This window comes from Doryrhamphus excisus, unplaced genomic scaffold (genome assembly GCF_037039965.1).
Source record: "Doryrhamphus excisus strain RoL-2023G ecotype Guam unplaced genomic scaffold, RoL_Dexc_Guam_v1.1 HiC_scaffold_24, whole genome shotgun sequence".
Lineage (NCBI taxonomy): Eukaryota > Metazoa > Chordata > Actinopteri > Syngnathiformes > Syngnathidae > Doryrhamphus > Doryrhamphus excisus.
In genome coordinates, this window is record NW_027621862.1 from 8126980 (window position 1) to 8150299 (window position 23320).

The 23320-nt window shown below is 48.6% G+C and overlaps 1 protein-coding gene, 1 long non-coding RNA gene and 6 other non-coding genes across 9 annotated transcripts; 2 read left to right on the forward strand and 6 right to left on the reverse strand.

The window, feature by feature from the left end:
* The first annotated feature begins 3278 nt into the window (after positions 1–3278).
* trnak-cuu (transfer RNA lysine (anticodon CUU)) lies at positions 3279–3351 on the forward strand. The gene has a single exon. It is a non-coding gene; the product is annotated as a tRNA-Lys (tRNA).
* Positions 3352–5617: 2266 nt separating this feature from the next.
* Positions 5618–8967, reverse strand: LOC144894446 (uncharacterized). The gene is made up of 4 exons (XM_078788651.1): positions 8832–8967; positions 7459–8590; positions 6171–7369; positions 5618–6078 (listed from the first exon to the last, which is right to left on the reverse strand). Exons 1-4 carry the CDS (start codon positions 8965–8967, stop codon positions 5618–5620), a joined length of 2928 nt encoding a protein of 975 aa, XP_078644777.1.
* A 59-nt stretch (positions 8968–9026) lies between these two features.
* On the reverse strand, positions 9027–9865 carry LOC144895251 (uncharacterized). Of its 2 annotated transcripts, none has more exons than XR_013625745.1 (4): positions 9801–9865; positions 9647–9706; positions 9350–9540; positions 9027–9069 (listed from the first exon to the last, which is right to left on the reverse strand). It is a non-coding gene; the product is annotated as an uncharacterized LOC144895251 (long non-coding RNA). The 2 variants fall into 2 exon arrangements; XR_013625746.1 differs by having other exon boundaries at positions 9033–9063.
* A 2591-nt stretch (positions 9866–12456) lies between these two features.
* On the forward strand, positions 12457–12538 carry trnas-cga (transfer RNA serine (anticodon CGA)). Its single transcript has one exon. It is a non-coding gene; the product is annotated as a tRNA-Ser (tRNA).
* Positions 12539–20925: 8387 nt separating this feature from the next.
* On the reverse strand, positions 20926–20997 carry trnae-cuc (transfer RNA glutamic acid (anticodon CUC)). Its single transcript has one exon. It is a non-coding gene; the product is annotated as a tRNA-Glu (tRNA).
* A 301-nt stretch (positions 20998–21298) lies between these two features.
* On the reverse strand, positions 21299–21372 carry trnat-ugu (transfer RNA threonine (anticodon UGU)). The gene has a single exon. It is a non-coding gene; the product is annotated as a tRNA-Thr (tRNA).
* A 1041-nt stretch (positions 21373–22413) lies between these two features.
* Positions 22414–22485, reverse strand: trnae-cuc (transfer RNA glutamic acid (anticodon CUC)). The gene has a single exon. It is a non-coding gene; the product is annotated as a tRNA-Glu (tRNA).
* A 383-nt stretch (positions 22486–22868) lies between these two features.
* On the reverse strand, positions 22869–22942 carry trnat-ugu (transfer RNA threonine (anticodon UGU)). The gene has a single exon. It is a non-coding gene; the product is annotated as a tRNA-Thr (tRNA).
* Between the last annotated feature and the right edge of the window lie 378 nt (positions 22943–23320).

The window sequence follows — 23320 nt, forward strand, 5'->3', positions numbered from 1 at the left end:
TAGCTGAAAGAAACAATTCCGAGTGAGCTGCTTTGAGTGGTGCTGTAATGACATTTCCTTGTCAAAAATTACTCCAAGATTTCTGAGGCTTGACTTACAAGACAGGCTGTGAGCACTCAAATACTGTTTGATCCCTGGAATAACTTCATCAGGGGCAATCACCAGCACCTCAGTTTTATCTGAATTTAGTTGAAGGGAATTAGCGCCGAGCCATTGTTTTATTTGCACTAAACAATTCATTAAAGAGTTCAATTTTTGTATCTCCGAAGCCTTAAAAGAACAGTACAGCTGAATGTCGTCAGCAAACAGATGGTAGGAGACATCATCAAAATCCTGGATAATCTTTCCTAGAGGGAGAACATATAACAAAAACAAAATCGGACCCAAAACAGAGCCCTGAGGTACTCCAAACAACAGATCAGCAGAGTCAGATCGGATCTGGTTAACTGAGACACTAAAACTCCTGTCTGATAAATAAGAAGAGAACCAAGCTAGGACAGAGCCTGACAGTCCGACTAAGTCATGTAGTCTTGTTTGCAAAATCTGATGATCGACAGTGTCAAATGCCGAGGAGAGATCTAGCAGAACAAGGACCGTGCATTTTCCAGAATCTGCAGACATCATGATGTCACTAGACACTTTTAACAGGGCAGTTTCTGTTGAGTGAAGCTTGCGAAAACCAGACTGGAAAGTGTCAAAAATATCATATTTTTGCAAGAAATGTAGCAGCTGTTCGGAGACCACCTTCTCTAAGATTTTAGACATGAAAGGAAGCTTTGATATAGGTCTGTAATTTTTGGGATCGGTGACATCCAGATTTGATTTTTTAAGAAGTGGCTCCACAATAGCATGTTTAAAAGCACTGGGGAAAACACCAGTAGCGAGTGACAGATTGATCACTTTAGTAACCCAGGGGGCAATGACATCAAACACTTTCAAAAAGAGTTTAGAGGGCAGCACATCAGATGAACTGGAAGATGGCTTCATTTTTGTTACCAGAGCTGAAATCTCAACCTCAGTCACAGGTTTAAAAGAGGACCACTCATGGGGTGCAGGCTCCTGAACAACAGGGTTACACCCACAGAACACTGGAAGACTGTTCTTAATGTCCTGAATTTTGCTGAGAAACACTTTGAGAAAATCATTGCTATCAGCTTTGCAAAAAACAGGAATAACAGGAGCAGCAGGAGAGACAATAGAATTGATGGTGTCAAAGAGCACTTGAGGTTTCTTCTTATTTGAGATAATCAACTGCTTAAAGTAGTCAGATCTAGCAGTTTTTATCATTTCATTTAAAGATGACACAAGTTCCCGAAGGTGCAATCGGTGGACCTCAAGTTTAGTAGCCTTCCACAGACGCTCAGTTTTCCGACAAAGTCGCTTCAAATTCCGAATACAGTCATTTATCCAGGGACATACAGATTTTTGAGACACCAGATTGGATTTAACCGGTGCAACCAAATCTAAAATTGATTCACAGTGGTCGTTAAAACAATTTATAAAATTAGCAACATTGTCACATTCCAAGAACAGATGTGGATCAAACAGGACAGAGAAACTACCTGCAGTATTCTCAGAGATGATGCGTCTCTGCGATCTAACCACAGGAAGCACAGGCTGAAGTGTAGGGAGCAGATCAAACAAGACACAACTCTGATCGCTCAAATGGACATCTTCCACACAAAGGTTGGCAACATTAAGGCCAAGTGAAAACACTAAGTCGAGAACATGACCTTTTTGATGTGTAGCGACTGAGACATGTTGCTCAAAATTAAAAGTTTCAGTCATTGTTAATAGTTCCATTGCTTGGCTAGATGTGCTGTCATCAACATGCAAGTTAAAATCTCCCAGAATTAAAACATTTTCCAACTTAATTATTGAAGATAAAAAGTCACTAAAATCATTTAAAAAGACAGAGGCCGGACCAGGAGGATGATAAACCAGCACACAATAGAATGAGTTTGAGGAGCCAATTTTCAACATCTGAGACTCAAAGGATGAGTAGATTTGAGTATCCATCACTTTACAGGTGAAGCTGTCTCTGAAAACCACAGCAACACCTCCTCCTCGACGGGAGGGGCGGGGCCTCCCAAGAACGGAGCAACCATCAGGACAGAGTTCATTTAAATGAACGAACTCCCCTTCTCTTTGCCACGTCTCAGTGAAGAACATGAAGTCCATATTTTGCCTGGTAAAAAGATCGCTCAAGGCAAAAGACTTGTTTGCAATAGAACGTGCGTTCAATAGACCAAGCCGAATCAACGATGACGTCACAGTCGCCGTAGCCGGACACGGCGGGATTGGTCGGAGACACGAAAGGCGATCACGTGACCTCCAACTGACTTGGGAACTAGCATGCTGGATGTTCGGTGTAAACACAGGATAACGCGATGGCTGTATATCCCAGTGATCACAGTTCAAGTAACGGACAGGCTCCAAATGACTGGCCAAAAAGCCACAGGAAGACAGGGGGGAAGAAACTCCGTCGTCACTGCAGGCATCGAGGAGAGGGATCGTACGTAAACACCTGGCCCGGTAATCCACGGAGGTGATCCCTGCTACGCGTGAATAAAGTCTGCGCTTTACTTGGACGCCTGCCCGAGATCCTCGTTTCCTCGGTCTCCTCTTTTTCCTCGAAGTACGTGATAGCAACAGGTACTCAGGTGAGTCGGGTGTGCAAACAAGGGGAGGAGGAAAAGTTTGTTTGTATTTATCCCAGTCCATGAAAAGGGCTTCCATAGATTCTTTTATGCGAAAAAGAGAGCCGCGATCGTAGCTCCGAATTATAGATGCACAGCCCTGAGATATATGGGATGATATGACCACATATATTGTGAAAACAAAAAGTAACAAACGACATAGGAGCCGAGCAGTGGCCTGGCCGAGCACAGGCGCCATCTTGCGTAAGCCTATAGGCAGCTTGAAATGTTGTGATTTCACCATTACCTGTGAGAGGTAAGGTACACCATTGCACTAAACATTGATAGAATAGTTAGTAATGGAGTTAGTAGTGAACAACTAACAATGCTTGTGGGGATTTTTTTTGGTTTTGGACATCTTTCAGATAAATAAGCATGCAAACTGACCCGGGAACATCATGGCTGTTCCTGACAAATGAACATAACGGGAGGGTTAAGATGACTACACTTCCAAAGTTCTCAGCTATGACTGAACCTCTCGCTCCTTTGTTCCCTGAGAAACTAGGTTGGCTGTGGAATTGATCAAAGAAGACCACATCAATTAAAAAAAATTAAAAAGTGATATCTTGGCCGAAAAAGGCCCGGTTAGCTCAGTCGGGAGAGCATGAGACTCTTAATCTCAGGGTCGTGGGTTAGAGCCCCACATTGGGCGGTTCAGCTCTTTTGGTGATACAGACCTGGTAGACCCAAATGAGTAGTGAGGGTGTGCTGGGAACGTCTGGCAGAGTCTCCCGTTCATCGAGTCTTCAACTCTCACCTCTGGCAGAGCTTCACCTGCATCCCGGGGGAAGACCGGGATATTGAGTCCGAATGGGCCATATTCCGTGCCTCCATTGCTGAGGTGGCTGACCGGAGCTGCGGCCACAAGGCGGTCGGTGCCAGTCGTGGCGGCAGGCAGCGAACCCGATGGTGGACACCAGAGGTCAGGGCCGTCGTCAAGCTGAAGAAGGAGTCCTATCAAGCATTGATGGCTTGTGGGACTCCGGAAGCAGCTGACAGGTACTGTCAGGCCAAACGGTTCGCGGCTTCAGCGCTTGTCCAGGCAAAAACTCGGGTGTGGGAGGAATTCGGTGAGGCCATGGAGCACGACTTTCGGTCGGCCTCGAAGGGGTTCTGGCAAACCGTCCGGCGCCTCCGAAAAGGGAAGCAGTGCCCAGTCCACACTGTTTACAGTGGAGACGGGGCCTGCTGACCTCGACTGGGGATTTGTTTTGGTGAAGTAGGTGCAGACACATCGATTAAAAAATGAAAATACAAAATATACAGAATGCAGTATAAATATATGTACGCAGTCTGTTTTTTGTTTGTTATTCCGGAAGTGTAGTCTGATTGTTTTTCCTAAGAGTCCAAACTGAGCGTTAATTTAACGCATATAGAGTGTCAAAGTGGCAGGGTGAGGCAGAGGTGGGGTGTGAACAGTGTCAGGGGGGGGATTCCGGGCCTTGTTGATGAGGCTGACAGCAGACGGGAAGAAACTGTTCTTGTGGTGTGAGGTTTTGGTCCTGATGGACCGCAGCCTCCTCTCAAAGAGACTGTGTCCGGGGTAAAAAAAAAAAAAAACTAGCAAGACAGCCTCAAGGTCCAAAAGTTTTAAGGCAGTCCCATAGTGTCCCCACATCATGCCGTGTGTCTATTTGCCTTGAGACATGAGTAAATTAGCTTAAATGCTAACATGCTAATGGTCATCATTTTAGCACCAAGCAAGAGAGTCCTTTTTCAGTCGGGTCTAAAAGTGGGGGCAATGTGAAGCTGTGTCTGTGCCACCTACTATGTTGCTGTGTCCCTGGTCCAGTGTGTTCCCATCTTGGGTTGGAATGTCCCCATGCTGGTAACGGGTGGGGAATACAGTCCGTTGATGAGGATAAGCGGGATGGATTTCAGTGGTTAAAGTCTCCAGCTACCATGAAAACGGTCATGGGCCACGAGCCTGTTCTGAATTCCCCTTTGGCCAATCGACACCACATCAGCTCAGCAGCAGTCCTCGTTAGTATAGTGGACAGTATCTCCGCCTGTCACGTGGAGGCCGGGCGGGTGTTGTTGACATTTGCTGCCAGCCAATCAGAATGCGCGACAGGCGCGACAGACGTCAGACAAGCAGAGAGATTTCGGAGAAATGAAGTCAGGGGTTTGAATCCGGTCTAAGCATCTGTCAAGTCACCATTTTCTTCTCCTCAATATCATTTTTTTCCAATTAATCCCTATATGATTACAAACTATTCATATCAGGCTTATATTGATACCAGTGTTTGAAATAAAACACAAAATCAATGCAATGTAACAAAGAATATTTATTTATCAGGTTGCCATGCCACACTTAAAAACACTCTCAGAGATAAAAAAAAAAGAATACTAATAACAAGCTCTGAATAATAATAAAAAAATGTTCATTTATTTTGGTGTCGTTGTTTCTCCTTTTCATAAAAAGGAGAGGCCTGGAACTCCCTCCAGCTCATCTCTCTTTCCATCCCGTGCTCTCTATATATAGAGAAGACTTTGGCAGGGCAGTAGATGTACTTCCCTGCTTGCCCTGGAAAGCCAGTGTGGATGTGGGGGCTGTTCGGACCCTGCTTTAGCTGTATCCTGCAGAACCGGCACTTTCGGACAGGGGGTGGAGGAGATTCCTCCCTCTTCCTCTTCTTCTGCTGTTTTTCCTCCACCCTCTTTCTTGTATCATTGAGCTCTCGCTGGAAGAAGTCTGTTTGACTGAACTCTTGAAACGGCATCTTGGGGTTTGTCAGACCTTCTGCACCATATTTTTGGAACACTTTTGTGGAGCAATAAAAGTATCTGACAGGGCCCCGCTGATAAAAGTCATGTATTGATGTCCCATCCCCTTGATATTTTGATTTTGGTTGGCCACAGCACAGACATGTTTTTGTTTGAGTTTTTTTTTGACACGGGAGGTGGTTGCTCCTGCTTCAATGGGGTAGAAGCAGGTGGTGGTGGTGGTGGTGGTGGTGGTGGTGGTGGAATGACCATAGCTGCAGGCAGTGCCACGACAGGCACAGCAATGTAGTGCTGAGCAACTGCCAAAGCTGCTGTGTATGTTGCAGCTTCTCTGGGCTGGTATTTAATGAAGATGATGTATTGAGAAATTTACTGTTGTGTTTTATGTATTTGGAAATATGCAATTTTGATGTTGGATGCAGCATGCTGTTGGGGTCTTTGCTGGACTTGTGGACAAGAGTGCCATACTCCCGAACCACAAGCTTGACCATGTCCTCGTGCCCGCGGTGTTTAATAAGGAGCTCGTCAATTGCCGACTTCATTGGAGATGGCCAGCGCTTGTGGTCCAACACAAATACTCTCCCTCCAGTCTTCACTGGTCCAGTGCGGGCAGCAGTCGGAGAACATTGGATGGGCAATCTTCTTGTGGGCTCTAGGCAAAGAAAACCATGAGATACACATTTGTTATTTGGGTCAAACAAGATGCAACAAGGGGACACATGATTAGTTTAGATAAGTTTTTACCTGGCTGTGGCTGAAGCTCAGTAACAGAAGCTTTATTGTCCAAGTCAGATGCTGGGATAGGGGCCACATGACTAGACGTAGTCGCAGTAGCAGTTTGAAGAGGGTGAACAGAGTGGGGAACAAAGCTGAAAAGTCTGGTGGGAGGTGTGGAGGAAGGCTGCACTGGGTCTGCTCTCTGATCAGACAGGATGCCTGGAGAAGGAGCACTTGTGGCGTGGCCGGGGTCCTTCTTGGTTTTATGTTTGTCCCAGTCTAAAGGGACCGGACAACATTCTGGCTCCCTGTACTCCAGGCCAAACCTCTCCCCGGTGTCTTCAGCTGCCAGACGAAGAGCAGGGTACTTTTCTTCGCCAAAGACCCGTCTGGAAACAGCATTCAGGGAGCATATCAGTGCAGGGTCGAAAACAGGCGGGAGAGAAACGCCTGGCAGTTTCAGGTCCAGCAGACGCTGATAATTCCAGCGACACACTCCTGTCATGGCCTGGGCCTGGAACAGCTCTGGGGAGACCTGCGTGCCGGTCACCCATTTGGCCTGGTGAAAGTGGTAGCCCTCCTGCTGCGACGTGCCTCTGATGGGGATCCAGACGGGGACTGCTGCACGCTCACCTGGCACATGGTTTAACTGTATCGTTCCTCCACGGCGGTACAGTATGCCCCCTTCCACCTCAGGATCACTGAGGCAACCGCGCAGGATGTGGACACGTTGGATCCTCCATCTCTTTAGCATGGAGGGCTTATAAAGAGGGATGCCATTCGGATCTGTGGTCAGGTGAAAGTGCTTCAACACCCCTTCCACTCTCTGAATAAGCGTCCCGGGCGAAGGAATCTTTATCCTGCAGTGCTCACGGATATGCTGCGTGGTGGGATTTGCAGGCTGGATGCCACAGAAGACGTATGCATCCTGGAGCCTCTGCAGGTCTTCCTGGTCCACCACAGAGAAGGCAGCCGACAGGAACTGTGCGAAGGTGCCATATAACGGGTGATGTTCTGAGGCACACTCACGAAGAAGCCGTTGCATACAGTGGAACAAGTCCAGCTTGATGACGATACTGTTGTTGTAAGAGGTTCTTGATGCACATGTATTCAACAGGTTCCCAGATGTGGCCTCAGTAACAATTGCATCAGTTGTTTGCCAGGCATCCCAGTTGAGATGTTCCTCCGCAGAAGACTCTGCAACCCTGAACGGTGCGCAGCAATCTCTGAGAAACACAAATAACATATGAAATAATGACATTTAATAGAGTTAATTTTTGATTAAACATTTCTGTTTAAAGTGATGAAGTCTCACCTGTCAACCCACTGAAACTGGGCTTTCTCAATGCCAGCCCTGTTGTAGCGGTTTGAGAGACCCTCGTACATCGGCCGCAGGGTTTTGTCCGTCTCAGACTGCACCATGACCCAGGACAGGATCATCCAGTTCTCATTCATCACAGCGTATGACGACATGACACCAGATGAAAAGGTGACTTTCTTGGCCACTTTCCGGGTGTGGTCTGAGCGGAGAGCCTGTCCAAAGGTACCCTGCAGCATCCGCTGAATGGTGTCCTTCTGGTTCCGGAACTCATGCAGCAAGCAGTCGGTGAGGTAGTGGGCAGACACAGAGACCCCGTTCCAGCCATCAGCATCACTGTAGCCCCCAAAAGTCTCCGGTTTTCGCTCCTGCCGAAGGAACTGAGTGATGGTCTTTTGGCCGCCATAAGTTCCTGCCTCTCCATCCATCACATTCTGGCAGCACAGGAGATAGGCCAGGTTGGCACGCTCATACTTGAGATGCAACATCTCGTTGACCTGATTTGCCATGTCTGTGGGTGATTTTCCAGTCCGTCTCAACTCATCCAGTACTGACTTACAGATGGCCTTCTTGTAAGTCAGTAACGCTGGCAACAGATTGGTAAACCTCTTGGGAAGCTTTTCCAGCCAGAGCGGGTTGTCGGAATACCACCTCCTATTGCAGCTCTTACAGCACAGCCGGGAGGAGAGCAGGTAGTATTGTCCAGTGAGGCCCACAATCATTCGCGGTCTCCCGACTCCAGCAGAGACAACACGTGGCTGAGAACAGTCACCAGAGCACGGCAAGTTGTAGTTGTTTTTTAGCCGCCCCATTAAGTAGTCATTTTCCGGCTTCCAGACGAAAAAGGGGTGAAGATGAAAATACTTTGGGGACGGCAGATCATAAATACTGTCAATCAGCTCAGGCTGGGGAGGTAAGCGCCACAGGGAGAAGGTTTTCATAGGGTTGTTGACAGGGCGGGAGCCTGGCCACAGACCCATGGACTCCAGTTCCAACTTCATCCATATTTTCTGCTGGTGTGTGCAGTTCCACTTATTGACCTCCTGGTCAAATGACAGAAACTGTTGAGGTGGAGGCCTGTTGATATCAGCCGCAGGTGGGACTGCCGTAGGTGGGACTGATGGTTGGTCTAGTTGGAAACAGACATGCACATGTCAATTTTGACACCCTTTTTAATGTGACACTATACTGCTGTGTTACTTACTGTGGGGTCTCTGTGCAGACTGTGGCTCTGCTGCAGATAGAGTGGAGGCTACAGGACTCCCAGGAGCACATGCAATTTCTAAAATGAAACCAAATTACATCTACACTGTGTTAATATTATATTAATATCAGGTGCAGTCAGTCACATAGAAAGATTAATCACTCACCTGGGGCAGGCTGTGGGGTCTCTTCTTTGGTCTTTGTTTTCTCTGGTAGCAGAAACATCAACTCCCGTGGGAAAGGCACTGGAATCTTTGGAGGCAGCGCAGCTGGTGCTACACAAGGAAAGAGGCGGTGGTGCATTTTACCGTGAGTGTAAATCAGTTTGGATTGAAATGGTCAAACATCACTTAAAGCCTTTACCATCTTCTGGTGCATCTGGGCCAGTCGGTGCATGTTCTGTGTCTAAAACCGGAGAAAACGTGATGAAAGACTGATTGATTGAAATATTGGCGTTTCAGGGGTATTAGTAGAGTCACTCACAACAAACTGCCATTTGCTACTTCAACTACTTGGTTTGGCTTTTTAAAGAATTAAATAGACCTTTTTTGTGATGGTCTAGTCCAACCTGAACTAGAGCAGGAGAAGCACAATGGCTCACTGCAAACACATGCTTCCGGCGTTAGTGAGCAAACATCATTCACCATTTCATCCATTCAAAAGAATGTATTCAAATTATACTTACCCTCTCGTAGGCTGTATCAATTCATAGTCAGTCACTTGGACTGTAGGTAGAACACACATGAAAGGAACAAAAGTAGAACGTGACGAGAACACATGCAATCACAAAATGCCCTTTGAGGTCGGTCATTATTTAAGAACTTCGCCCTGGACCTGAAAACCGTAGCAGCTCTAATGTTGGTGGAGCAGATCCACCTGCAAAACACATAGAAACTAGAGTGATTTACTTTATACAAAACACATAGACAAGGCTAGGAAAGTAAAAGAGCCTAACATGTACATATCCATAAACTGCACATACTGAGTATATCTGGAGAGATGCTGAGCATGGCTTTCTCCAGCTCTTCGTCTTCGTCCTTAGCTATAAAGAAAAGAGTGGTAATATAGTTATTCAACAGTAATAAAATGGTCCAATGCATACATATGCAATGCAGTGTAACTTTAAAAACACTCACCCGTGCTCTCAGCAAAGGTTGTGGTGGAACAGGTGGAGGCGATGGTAAAAGAGGTGGAGGGCTGCTGTTGCTGCTGCTGTTGCTGCTGTTGCTGCTTCTGCAGGTACTGTTGCAGTTTGTGCATTTTTGTACCCGTCGCGCACTTTCTTCTTAAGATGAAGGCTGCATAGCCATCATCCCTGCTCTCCCAAATCTCCCTCCAGGTGTTACTGGCGCGTGCGCCAAATCCAACCAGCTGGTCATCCTCTGCTGCTGGGGCGGGCACAGATGTTTTTAGGGACTCATACTCAAGAAGAGTATTAATTTCCTTGAAGCTGAGGGCATAGCGAAGGAATGACAGAAGGCTGTCCTTGCTATGCCCCTCAGCCACCAGCACTCCTGCAGCCTCCTCTCTCTGGTGGCTTTGGATGAGATACACAGTGTATCCCATGTCATTCTCCAGGAGCCAGCGGAAGGACATCCCCTTGTACTTCCCAAACTGCAGGATGTACTCGCCCAGTACTTCAGTTTGGTCTGAAGCATCTCCCCCTCTCTGACGGACCACTGCAAGGGCGTTTTGCCTTACAACCTCCTGCTGTGCAACAGGAGACTTGTCCCTCCTCGACGGGTTGTCCTTAATTTGCCTGGCCTCCTCGGTGGGATCCTGCAGCAGGAATCCCAGTGGGCCCCTGCGGAAGACCACACTGATTCGCCTGGGGAAAAACAATCTCTTCATTTTTTCAGTGACAGAAATAATGAAATAATATAATGTATTATTATCCAAAACCATGAATACAAGTACATGTTACAGTATGTGACAGCAACATGTATGAAATATATGTATTGTTGTCATATATGAGCTGAATACAAGTACATGTTACAGTATGTGATAGCAACATGTATGAAATATATGTATTGTTGTCATATATGAGCTTTTCCAAGAACATTTACAGACTAAAACAATGTCTATAAACTATCATCCATACTTAAATGGTATCGCAACAACTACATTCATGTTTGTTTGTTGACTTTCTTTGTTCACTTTACAATAGCTCATAAGAGTTTAATTTAACAGATGATATGTACTTATCCATGAACAACTATAACATTGTACTTACAAAAAAAACACAAGTCTTATGAGCTATCATTATATTTGTCCAAATAACTGTCGCTAATGCATATAATAGGTATACGGGGTCGGAAAATAGCGAACAATACAATAGCGCCACAAATTGCGCTGTGTTACCTGAAGCTCAGGATGGATGTGGTGGGCGGAGGGAGCAGAAGCGACCACAGCGCCACTCCTGGACAAATGTATATTACATTCATAGTGGCCTTTCGCTCTCATTGGAAATGAATGGGGAAAGTTTAGCTCGTTTCAGCTGAACTATCCACGCCGGCCGCGTGGAAGACCGGGGTTCGATTCCCCGACGGGGAGTTCCTCTTTTGTATGTCACAATGTCACGTTGAACCTTGAGTCGGGTTACGGTTGCAACAACCAGTCCGGTTAAACAAACCCTTCTCATTAGAACAAAACCTTTCTTAATCTTCTTCTCAAGGTGTTCAGGTGTCTTGTACAATCTGACGGTCTTTTGCTGCCAAATCATTCCAGTCGTGGATAACGGAGCTGACCAGGAAAATGCCAGCTGTGGGATTTCAACCAGAGCCTCCTGAGCGTAAGGAACCTTAATCTGGCGCCTTCGATCACTCATCCACCCAACCTAAAACGGTGCCCTGATCAGGAAAAAAAAAACTGTGACCTTGTGAGGTTCACTGACAACAGAGGACACTCAAAAGGAGCCGCACGATGTTGATAAGGGAGGTCTGAATTTAATTGATTTAGTCTTGAAGAAACAGGCACTGAGACTAAACGTGCTCAGAAAATTTCTGGATCCAGATTGTCGGGCTCCCTGGAAGGAGTTTTTCCTGAAGGATCTGGGTGTATTAAATAATTTTGGTGTATTTAATCTTTGTCTGTTGCCCCCCAGCCCAGTGCTCGGGGTCCTCCCGAACTTTGTAAGGGAAGCCTTACAGGCGTGGGCTGCTTTGAGGCCTTTTGCTGTGGCAGTTCCTGATTCATGGATTGATTTGTGTAAAATGCCTCTCCGATTCAATCCTCCTCTCTTCTCCCTCCAAAGAGAGGACAAAGATGATGGGAGAGTCGATGGAGAGAGCTGGGTGAACAGTTGTAAAGGATATTTTTTCACCTTTTGGGGATTGGAACATTGACTTTGTCCGTAGAAAATTTGTTATGTCGAGAGTGGTGTTTAGAAGAAAATCAGTTTTGGTGTTGTTAAACTCATTTAAAGAGCACCTGTTCAGATGGTGGGGCACCCTGCTAACAGGTGGCAAACCTCCTTATGTGGGCTTCGCCCCCCTTGATTGACCCTGAAAACGTCCGATCTCAGAAGCTAAGCAGGGGCGGGCCTGGTTAGTACATGGATGGAATACAAGGACAATACAAGGGAATACAAGGGCAACAGGACAATCCCTTGGTACTTCATGGAAACGATGTGAGGTGCCTGGCTTTTAACTAGAAGTGGAAAGACTTGTGTAGCCCCTCACACAAACCATGTGTCTTCCTCCCATGCACATGTTGCCAGCTGATCCTTGACATAAGCAAAATTTTGGTTCTAGGACAATGGGGTCCCCTGCCCCCCTTGGTCTTTTCCAAGCGGTCACAGTGGCCGAGAGGTTAAGGCGTTGGACTCGAAATCCAATGGGGTTTCCCCGCACAGGTTCGAATCCTGTCTGTGACGCTTTGGTTGGGCATTTGTTGGTACTGTTGGTTATGAGGGCCGGGGTGTTGTCCTTTCGCAGTCCGCATTCTCTACACTGGTGGTCTGAATTTTGGGTAGAGGATAATGGGGTCCACTGTCCCCATTGATCTGCTTCTTGCAGTCTCGGTGGCCGAGAGGTTTGTTGCCACTCTGCTTTTGACATGCTGTTTTCAGCAGCCTTGTCGAGGGTGTTTCACAGGTGGGTGGGTGGTGTGATGTTGGATATGGGGGCCAGTGGGTTGTCGCCGTTTTGTTGTTCCTGGAGCACATAAAGAAGAGTGGCCAGTACGGAGGGTTGAACCCATGACCTTGGCGTTATTAGCACCACACGCTGACCAACTGAGCTAGCCGGGATAGCGGCAGAGAGCTGCTGGAATGACGAGGTGCTACGAAACGCGTATCGGGCGTAGCCGCTCCGACCCACACGTCGGCTCCAAATCCCACCTCCCGGGGCTCTTCCGGCACCACTCCTCCCTCCCTGCTCCAGCAGTGGAGCGCCGTCTGACGACATCGGGAGTGTCGTCCCCATGCAACTGGGAGCCAGTCGCCTTTCATCAGCGGAGAGGAGTCACCATCTACGCCTGTGGCTGTGCCTGTACTGTGGGAGTCCTACACACAATTTCCCGCTGTCCAGTTCGCCCAGCACGCCAACGCTCTTCCTCCGCCAGGGATATTCCCCAGCTGCTGGCACTGCCCGCTCCAACCACACCGGCTGCGTCATCTGCTTTGGTGGGCCGACTTCAGGTGGAAGGTACGATATCCTGGGCGGGGGAAGCTTCTCCTACCACAGCATTAATTGACTCTGGGGCGGATGAGAACTTCATTGATAGCGGACTGGTCAGGTCTCTTAACATTCCTACTGTTGAGCTTGTCCCGCACAAGAATGTGTGCTCGCTAAATGAACATCACCTGGCATGCATTGCGCATCAGACGTGCACCATATCCTTGGTGCTGTCGGGTAACCACCACAAGGGCACTCATTTTTTTCTTATGCCCTCTCGCTCAGCTACTCGGCCTCCCCTGGCATCCCGTGCGTGTGTTGTGATGTTTTGTCATTCAGCGCCACTTTGCAGAGGCACATCCACTCGACAATTTAATTTGTTCTCCGACAGTGTTTCCCAACGTGGCATTGGTGGTTCAGTGGTAGAATTCTCGCTTGCCAAGCGGGGGCCGCACGCGTGTTGACATTTGCTGCCAGCCAATCAGGATGCGACACAGACGTCAGACAAGCAAAGAGACTCGCCTGCCACGCGGACATGATTACCATTACCATTACCATCTATCAGGGATGGCAACTGAATTAGGAATCAATGCCAGAAACCTGCCACAGGATTTCAGATAATGTTTTGATGCAGACTGGCCATGATGCCTCTGATTAATTAAATTAATTAATCATTCATTCTCTTCCGCTTTTTCCTCACGAGGGTCGCGGGGGATGCTGGAGCCTATCCCAGCTGTCTTCCGGTCGCCAGCCAATCACAGGGCACATATAGACCAACAACCATTCACACTCACATTCATACCTATGGACAATTTGGAGTCACCAATTAACCTAGCATGTTTTTGGAATGTGGGAGGAAACTGGAGTACCCGGAGAAAACCCACGCATGCACAGGGAGAACATGCAAACTCCACACAGAGATGGCCGAGAGTGGAATTGAACCCTGGTCTCCTTGCTGTGAGGTCTGCGCACTAACCACTAGACCGCTGTGCCATTAATTAATCAATTAAAATTAATTAAACCATTACCTGTGAGAGGTAAGGTACACCATTGCACTAAACATTGATAGAATAGTTAGTAATGGAGTTAGTAGTGAACAACTAACAATGCTTGTGGGGATTTTTTTTTGGTTTTGGACATCTTTCAGATAAATAAGCATGCAAACTGACCCAGGAACATCATGGCTGTTCCTGACAAATGAACATAACGGGAGGGTTAAGATGACTACACTTCCAAAGTTCTCAGCTATGACTGAACCTCTCGCTCCTTTGTTCCCTGAGAAACTAGGTTGGCTGTGGAATTGATCAAAGGAGACCACATCAATTAAAAAAAATTAAAAAGTGATATCTTGGCCGAAAAAGGCCCGGTTAGCTCAGTCGGGAGAGCATGAGACTCTTGCCTCCATTGCTGAGGCGGCTGACCGGAGCTGCGGCCACAAGGCGGTTGGTGCCAGTCGTGGCGGCAGGCAGCGAACCCGATGGTGGACACCAGAGGTCAGGGCCGCTGTCAAGCTGAAGAAGGAGTCCTATCAAGCATTGATGGCTTGTGGGACTCCGGAAGCAGCTGACAGGTACTGTCAGGCCAAACGGTTCGCGGCTTCGGCGCTTGTCCAGGCAAAAACTCGGGTGTGGGAGGAATTCGGTGAGGCCATGGAGCACGACTTTCGGTCGGCCTCGAAGGGGTTCTGGCAAACCGTCCGGCGCCTCCGAAAAGGGAAGCAGTGCCCAGTCCACACTGTTTACAGTGGAGACGGGGCCTGCTGACCTCGACTGGGGATTTGTTTTGGTGAAGTAGGTGCAGAAAATACAAATGAAAATACAAAATATACAGAATGCAGTATAAATATATGTACACAGTCTGTTTTTTGTTTGTTATTCCGGAAGTGCAGTCTGATTGTTTTTCCTAAGAGTCCAAACTGAGCGTTAATTTAACACATATAGAGTGTCAAAGTGGCAGGGTGAGGCAGAGGTGGGGTGTGAACAGTGTCAGGGGGGGGATTCCGGGCCTTGTTGATGAGGCTGACAGCAGACGGGAAGAAACTGTTCTTGTGGCTCTTATGGACTTGAAGAATCCCAGCCAGTTTCCGTTCGTTTCGGGGAACCTCCTCCTCTTTGACGATCACCACATCTCCAACTTGCATGTTTCTTCTTGGCGTATGCCATCTTTGTCTCAGAGCAATGTTGGTCAGATACTCCTTCCACCATTTGTTCCAGAACTATTCCGACAAATATTGCAATTATCTCCATCTCATTTTAGTATACAAGTCCATCCATCCATCCATTTTCCTCCGCTTATCCAGGTCCAGGTCGCGGGGGGCAGCAGTCTTAGTAGGGAAGCCCAGATTTCCCGGTCCCCGGCCACCTCCTCCAGCTCCACCGGGAGGACACCAAGGTGTTACCAGGCCAGCTGTGAGACATAATCCCTCCAGCGTGTCCTAGGTCTGCCCCGGGGCCTTTTCCCGGCTGGGTATGCCCGGAACACCTCACCAGGGAGGCGTCCGGGAGGCATCCGGACTAGATTCCCGAGCCACCTCAACTGACTCCTCTCAATGTGAAGGAGAAGCGGCTCTACTCTGAGCCCTCCCGGATGACTGAGCTCCTCACCCTATCTCTTAGGGTGAGTCCAGCTACCCTACGGAGGAAACTCATTTCAGCCGCCTGCGTCCGAGATGTCATTCTTTCGGTCATGACCCAAAGCTCATGACCATAGGTGAGGGTGGGAACATAGATCGACCGGTAAATTGAGAGCTTTTTTAACCACGACGGTCCGTTACAGCGACCGCATTACTGCCGAGGCTGCGCCGATCCGTCTGTCGACCTCACACTCCCACTTTCCCTCACTCGTGAACAAGACCCCGAGATACCTAAACTCCTCCACCTGGGGTAGGACCTCATTCCCAACCCGGAGGGAGCACTCCACCCTTTTATGACTGAGCACCATGGCCTCTGATTTGGAGGTACTGAGTCTCATCCCAGACGCTTCACACTCAGATGCAAACCGTCCCAGTAAGCGCTGAAGGTGACAGCCCGTAGAGGCCATAAGAACCACATCATCTGCAAATAGCAGAGATAAGATTCTAAGGCCCCTGAAACAGATTCCCTCAACACCTTGGCTGCGCCTAGAAATTCTGTCCATGAAAACTGTGAACAGAATCGGTGACAAAGGGCAGCCTTAGCGGAGGCCAACGTTTACCGGAAACAGGCTCGACTTACTACTGACAATGCCAACCAGACTCCTGCTCCGTTTGTACAAGGACCAGATAGCACGTAGTAGCGCGCCACTAATCCCCCCCAAAGTACGCCACGAGGGACACGGTCGAATGCCTTTTCCAGATCCGCAAAGTACATGTGGACTGGTTGGGCAAACTCCCATACACCCTCCAGCACCCTCGTGAGGGTGTAGAGCTGGTCCAGTGTTCCATGACCAGGACGAAAACCGCATTGGACCTCTTGTAACAGAGGTTCGACCAACGGTCATACCCTTCTCTCCAGCACCCTGGAATAGACTTTCCCAGGGAGGCTGAGGAGTGTGATCCCCCTATAGTTGGAACACACCCTCCGGTCACCCTTCTTGAAAAGGGGGACCACCACCCCGGTCTGCCAATCCAAAGATACTGTTCCCGACTTCCACGCAATGTTGAAGAGACGTGCCAGCCAAGATAGTCCCTCAACATCCAGAGCCTTGAGGAATTCCGGGCGGAACTTGTCCACCCCGAAGCTTTGCCACTGAGGAGGTGACGGAGGAGGAGGAACCGTACCTCGCCCAGATGTGGGATACCGGGGCCTCACCCTGGAGCCAGGCCCGGGGGAGGGGCTCGCAGGTGAGCGCCTGGTGATTGGGCCTTCACCCCCAGCCACATGGGATCTCCCCCTCGTAGACCCACCACCTACGGGGGCAAGCATAAGGGTCCGGTGCATTATGTGTGTGGGAAAGGAACCTGAACTTGTGCAAGAGGTTGAGATATTCCGACTAGACATAGTCGGACTCACCTCGACCCACAGTTTGGGTTCCGGAACCAAACTCCTCGAGAAGGACTGGACCTTGTTCCACTCTGGAGTTGCTGCAGGGGAGAGGCAGCGAGCTGGTGTAGGCTTATCAAGACCCCCGGCTTGGTGCCTCTGTGTTGGAGTCAGCCCCGGTGAACGAGAGGGTAATTTCTCTACGCCTTCGGGCTGGGGAAAAGGTCCTAACTGTCATTTGTGCGTACGCGCCAAACGGCAGTTCGGAGTACCCGGTCTTTTTGGAGTCCTGGTGACTCCGTCGTTCTACTGGGAGACTTCAACGCCCATCTGGGCAATGACAGTGTGACCTGGAGGGCCGTGATTGGGAGGAACGGCCTCCCTGATCTGAACCCGGGCGTTGTGATGTTATTGGACTTCTGTGCGAACCACAGTTTGTCCATAACTAACACCATGTTCGAACATAGGGATGTCCATAAGTGCACTTGGCACCAGGACACCCTAGGCTGCAGGTCTATGATCGACATTGTAGTCGTGTCATCAGACCTGCGTCCGCATGTTCTGGGCAGGCGGGTGAAGAGAGGGGCTGAGCTGTCAACTGATCACCACCCGGTGATGAGTTGGGTTAGATGGCGGGGGAGGATGCTGGACAGACCTGGTAGACCCAAACGAGTAGTGAAGGTGTGCTGGGAACGTCTGGCAGAGTCTCCCATTCGTCGAGTCTTCAACTCTCACCTCTGGCAGAGCTTCGCCTGTATCCCGGGGGAGGACCGGGATATTGAGTCCGAATGGGCCATATTCCGTGCCTCCATTGCTGAGGCGGCTGACCGGAGCTGCGGCCGCAAGGCGGTCGGTGCCAGTCGTGGCGGCAGGTCCCGAACCCGATGGTGGACACCAGAGGTCAGGGCCGCCGTCAAGCTGAAGAAGGAGTCCTATATGCGTTAATTTAACGTATATAGAGTGTCAAAGTGGCAGGGTGAGGCAGAGGTGGGGTGTGAACAGTGTCAAGGGGGATTCCGGGCCTTGTTGATGAGGCTGACAGCAGACGGGAAGAAACTGTTCTTGTGGCGTGAGGTTTTGGTCCTGATGGACCGCAGCCTCCTCTCAAAGAGACTGTGACCGGGGTGAGAGGGATCGGCCACAATCCCCTCTGCACGCCTCAGGGTCCTGGAGGTGTCCAGATCCCGGAGGGACGAGAGATTGCAGTCAATCACCTTCTCTGCAGACCGAATGACACGCTGCAGCCTGCCCTTGTCCTTAGCAGTGACAGCAGCGTACCAGATGGTGATGGATGAGGTGAGGATGGACTCAATGATGGATGTGTAGAAGTGCACCATCATTGTCTTTGGCAGGCTGAATTTCTTCAGCTGCCGTAGGAACGTAGGAAGTACATCCTCTGCTGTGCCTTCTTGATGATGGAGCTGATGTTCGGCTCCCACTGGAGGTCCTGGGAGATGATGGTACCCAGGAAGCGGAAGGACTCCACAATGTCAATTGTAGAGTCACAGAGGGTGATGGGGACAGGAGAGGCTGAGTTCTTCCTGTTGTCCACAACCATCTACACTGTTTTTAGGGCGTTGAGCTCCAGCTTGTTCAGGTTGCACCAAGTCGCCAGATGGTCAAACTCCCACCTGTAGGCAAACTTGTCACCGTCAGAGATGAGTCCGATGAGGGTGGTGTCGTCCGCAAACTTCAGGAGCTTGACAGACTGGTGACTGGAGGTGCAACTGTTTGTGTACAGGGAGAAAGCAGAGGAGAAAGAACGCAGCCCTGGGGGGATCCGGTGCTGACGGTTTTTGTATCTGAGATGTGTTTCCCGAGCTTCACGCGTTTCCTGTCAGACAGGAAGTCTGTAATCCACCTGCAGGTGGAGTCAGGCACGCTAAGCTGGGAGAGCTTCTCCTGGAGCAGAGTTGGGAGGATGGTGTTGAAGGCAGAGCTGAAGTCCACAAACAGGATACTAGCATAGGTTCCTGCGGAGTCCAGGTGCTGGAGGACCAACACACCGAAGCAGCCGTCCGCGGCGCCATCTTGGAAACATGTGGTGGCATGGGAATAGATGACTACACGGTAATCAGGTGGTTAGGTGTCAGTGGTTCCAGACACATGGGTTGTTTACATTGTCCACAGTAAGAGGGCGATTATTCACAACAGACATGGCTTCATAAAGAAAGGTTCTCAAGGAACTGTCATTCAACCTGCCAGCACTGTTTGCTAGGACTGAAATGAGCATGCTTCTGATGGTTCTGATCTGGCGCTCCCAAACACCTCCCATATGGCTTGCATTTATGACAAAGTTGCATTGCTTGTCTGCCAGGTATTCTGTTACTCTTTCTGTGTTTATTTCCTTTAGTGACTTTTCCATTTCATTTTTAGTTCAAACTAAGTATGTTCCCTGATCTGATGTGCCAAACAGCACCTCTGATGGCAATGAAGCATCTTAGGGCATTGATGAATGAGTCAGTGGTCATATCCTCCAGCATCTCTATGTGAACACTTCCAGAACATAGACAATTGAATAGTAGACCGTACTGTTTTTTTTTCTTTACACCCTTGTTTTGTGTGAAATGGGCCAAAACAATCCATGCCACCATAGGTAATTGTTGGAGAAGGCTCAATGCGGTCTTGAGGTAAGCCAGCCATCTTTTGTTCCTCCGTGGCTCCTCGAGCTTTCCGACATGGAATGCACTGTCGAATATGTTGAGCCACTGCTTTGCTCCCTCCCACGATCCAGTAGTCATTTGCTCTGAGTTAATTCAAGAACCAATATAGTTCTGAGACTGGACCTTCTCTGCCAATTCAGGAAAAGCAGGGGAATTAGCTCAAATGGTATAGCGCTTGCTCTGCATGTGAGAGGTAGCGGGATCGATTGCCTAAATTCTACAAGGAATCCTTTGTTTTATTGGCTAATTGTAGGCCATTCGCCATAGCGCACCCCGAGGTTACAGAGGTCAAATGTAAGCTTATATTCAGCAGCACAGTGGCGAAAGGTAAATTTATGTGCATTACCGTTTCCACAGGTTCCCAATTTGTACAACCCGGCATTAATACCTCTTAGTGTAATTCTACCTTACTGGTGGATGCCTTCTTATGGACGATCCTCAGGGCTGACCTCTGGTGGTGGTGCGGTGGATCCGATGTGAGTGATAGGTTACCGACCGAGAACATGACTGGTGTTTGTGCCCCGATTTCTTTCCTTCCTCCAATAACAGTATTGTTAATTGATGCTTGTCTTCAACAAAACATGAAATCACAATCACCGCTTGAAAGGTTTGGCTTGTAACCTGCGATTGGCGCATCCAGGCGCCTCCAGGACCTGAGGGTTGCTGGGGGTCTCTGATCAGGGTCACAGGAACATTTCTTCTTCAGCACATTCAAACACTCTTTCTATTGTCTGAGCAAATGGCTATAAGGGTGATAACTGATGCTATATTCATTCTATTCTAACAAGGATCTATCCCTGAGCATCCGACAAATGCTCTGTCTCACCCTAAACCCAGTCCTGACAGCATTCTCAGTCGAGGACCTTGTCTTATTGTGTAGTCCATTGTGTGTCCATGTTTCGTTTATATTTCTGTTGTCAGTCGCCTCAGGATGACAACGGTTTGAGCTTCAAGATGACCCCAACCATTCGACCGTGGCCCAAGACAAATCCTATCTCCAGTCAAAACCTACCCAAATGTCAATTCCCTGACCGGGAATCGAACCCGGGCCGCGGCGGTGAGAGCGCCGAATCCTAGCCACTAGACCACCAGGGACTGCTTTATGTCTGCACTCAGAAAGGCAGAGACAGTGTCACTTTGACGTACTCCAGCAAAGGAACCAAATTCGACCCGAACCTCTTTTGTTTTGCTAATGTGGTCTGTTTTCTTAGCCCCGCAAATGTCCATATTCACAATCTGTTTGCCTTTGTCGAGGGCATTGTAGTACATATGACATTTATGCTACATATGACATCAGAAATGATGGATATTTCTTCCACAGAACAAGACGTCTGATTCAAAACATTTACTTGAAATGTTGGAGAGAAAAAAATGGAGTCACCGAAACACATATGCAAGGCACTGCTGGGATTTGAACCCAGGACCTCCTGTTTACAAGACAGGAACTTTGACCAACTAAGCCACAGCGCCGGTGAAGGAGTGTCTTCAGTGTTAGGCGAACCACTGCATGACGGAAACCACACCAGTGGCCAGGCTATCAACAGGACTTGTGAAATCCTGCCGGTGTAAGCGGACCGAATCGACGATTATTCTCCTCCTTGGTCTTCGCTGTGCCAAGGATGAGGATGTTGTTTGCATGCAACGACACCACAGCGACCACCTCCTTCCTATAAGCCCCTTCCTGCAGGCCAGCGATACACCCGATCAGTCATCCGGGAAATATGGATTGTGTGTCCAAACTGGGGACAGATGCCCGTGTACACACCTTCAGGGATCAAGCACATATCCTTGTTCCCATTTGTCACCTTGATTTTTTTGTAAAAGAAGGAATTGAACGGCCTTGCTTCCACCCAGTTTCCAACTAGGGACCTTTTGCATGTAAGGCAAACGTGCTAACCACTACACTATGAAGTGTGAGCCTTTTAGGGGACTGGTGAAGCAGTTGCCAAACAATGAAACAAGACGATGAGTCCAAAGTGGGGGCATATTGGCAATTGTCCCAACTGACAAATATTTCTCCTTTGTAGGGGAAATTGTTCCACAAATGATGGGCTTTTCTTCAACAAAACATGAGATCACAATCACCGCTTGAAAGGTTTGGCTTGTAACCTGCGATTGGCGCATCCAGGCACCTCCAGGACCTGGGGGTTGGTGGGGGTCTCTGATCAGGGTCACAGGAACATTTCTTCTTCAGCACATTCAAACACTCTTTCTATTGTCTAAGCAAATGGATATGAGGGTGATAACTGATGCTATATTCATTCTATTCTAACAAGGATCTATCCCTGAGCATCCGACAAATGCTCTGTCTCACCCTAAACCCAGTCCTGACAGCATTCTCAGTTGAGGACCTTGTCTTATTGTGTAGTCCAGTGTGTGTCCATGTTTTGTTTATATTTCTGTTGTTAGTCGCCTCAGGATGACAACGGTTTGAGCTTCAAGATGAACCCAACCATTCGACCGTGGCCCAAGACAAATCCTATCTCCAGTCAAAACCTACCCAAATGTCAATTCCCTGACCGGGAATCGAACCCGGGCCGCGGCGGTGAGAGCGCCGAATCCTAGCCACTAGACCACCAGGGACTGCTTTATGTCTGCACTCAGAAAGGCAAAGACAGTGTCACTTTGACGTACTCCAGCAAAGGAACCAAATTCGTCCTGTGACTGGACCTTCTCTGCCAACATTGTAGCAGCAGGGGAATTACCTCAGATAGCAGAGCGCTTCCCTTAAATGTTAGACCCGAACCTCTTTTGTTTTGCTAATGTGGTCTGTTTTCTTAGCCCCGCAAATGTCCATATTCACAATCTGTTTGCCTTTGTCGAGGGCATTGTAGTACATATGACATTTATGCTACATATGACATCAGAAATGATGGATATTTCTTCCACAGAACAAGACGTCTGATTCAAAACATTTACTTGAAATGTTGGAGAGAAAAAAATGGAGTCGCCGAAACACATATGCAAGGCACTGCTGGGATTTGAACCCAGGACCTCCTGTTTACAAGACAGGAACTTTGACCAACTAAGCCACAGCGCCGGTGAAGGAGTGTCTTCAGTGTTAGGCGAACCACTGCATGACGGAAACCACACCAGTGGCCAGGCTATCAACAGGACTTGTGAAATCCTGCCGGTGTAAGCGGACCGAATCGACGATTATTCTCCTTCTTGGTCTTCGCTGTGCCAAGGATGAGGATGTTGTTTGCATGCAACGACACCACAGCGGCCACCTCCTTCCTATAAGCCCCTTCCTGCAGGCCAGCGATACACCCGATCAGTCATCCGGGAAATATGGATTGTGTGTCCAAACTGGGGACAGATGCCCGTGTACACACCTTCAGGGATCAAGCACATATCCTTGTTCCCATTTGTCACCTTGATTTTTTTGTAAAAGAAGGAATTGAACGGCCTTGCTTCC

Coding starts and splice junctions, on each gene's coding strand:
- LOC144894446 (XM_078788651.1), bottom strand. CDS start 8,967: ATGCACCACCGCCTCTTTCCTTGTGTAGCACCAGCTGCGCTGCCTCCA. Junction 8,591..8,831: donor GACCCCACAGCCTGCCCCAG/GTGAGTGATTAA, acceptor GTTTCCAACTAG/ACCAACCATCAGTCCCACCT. Junction 7,370..7,458: donor CAGTTTCAGTGGGTTGACAG/GTGAGACTTCAT, acceptor TGTGTTTCTCAG/AGATTGCTGCGCACCGTTCA.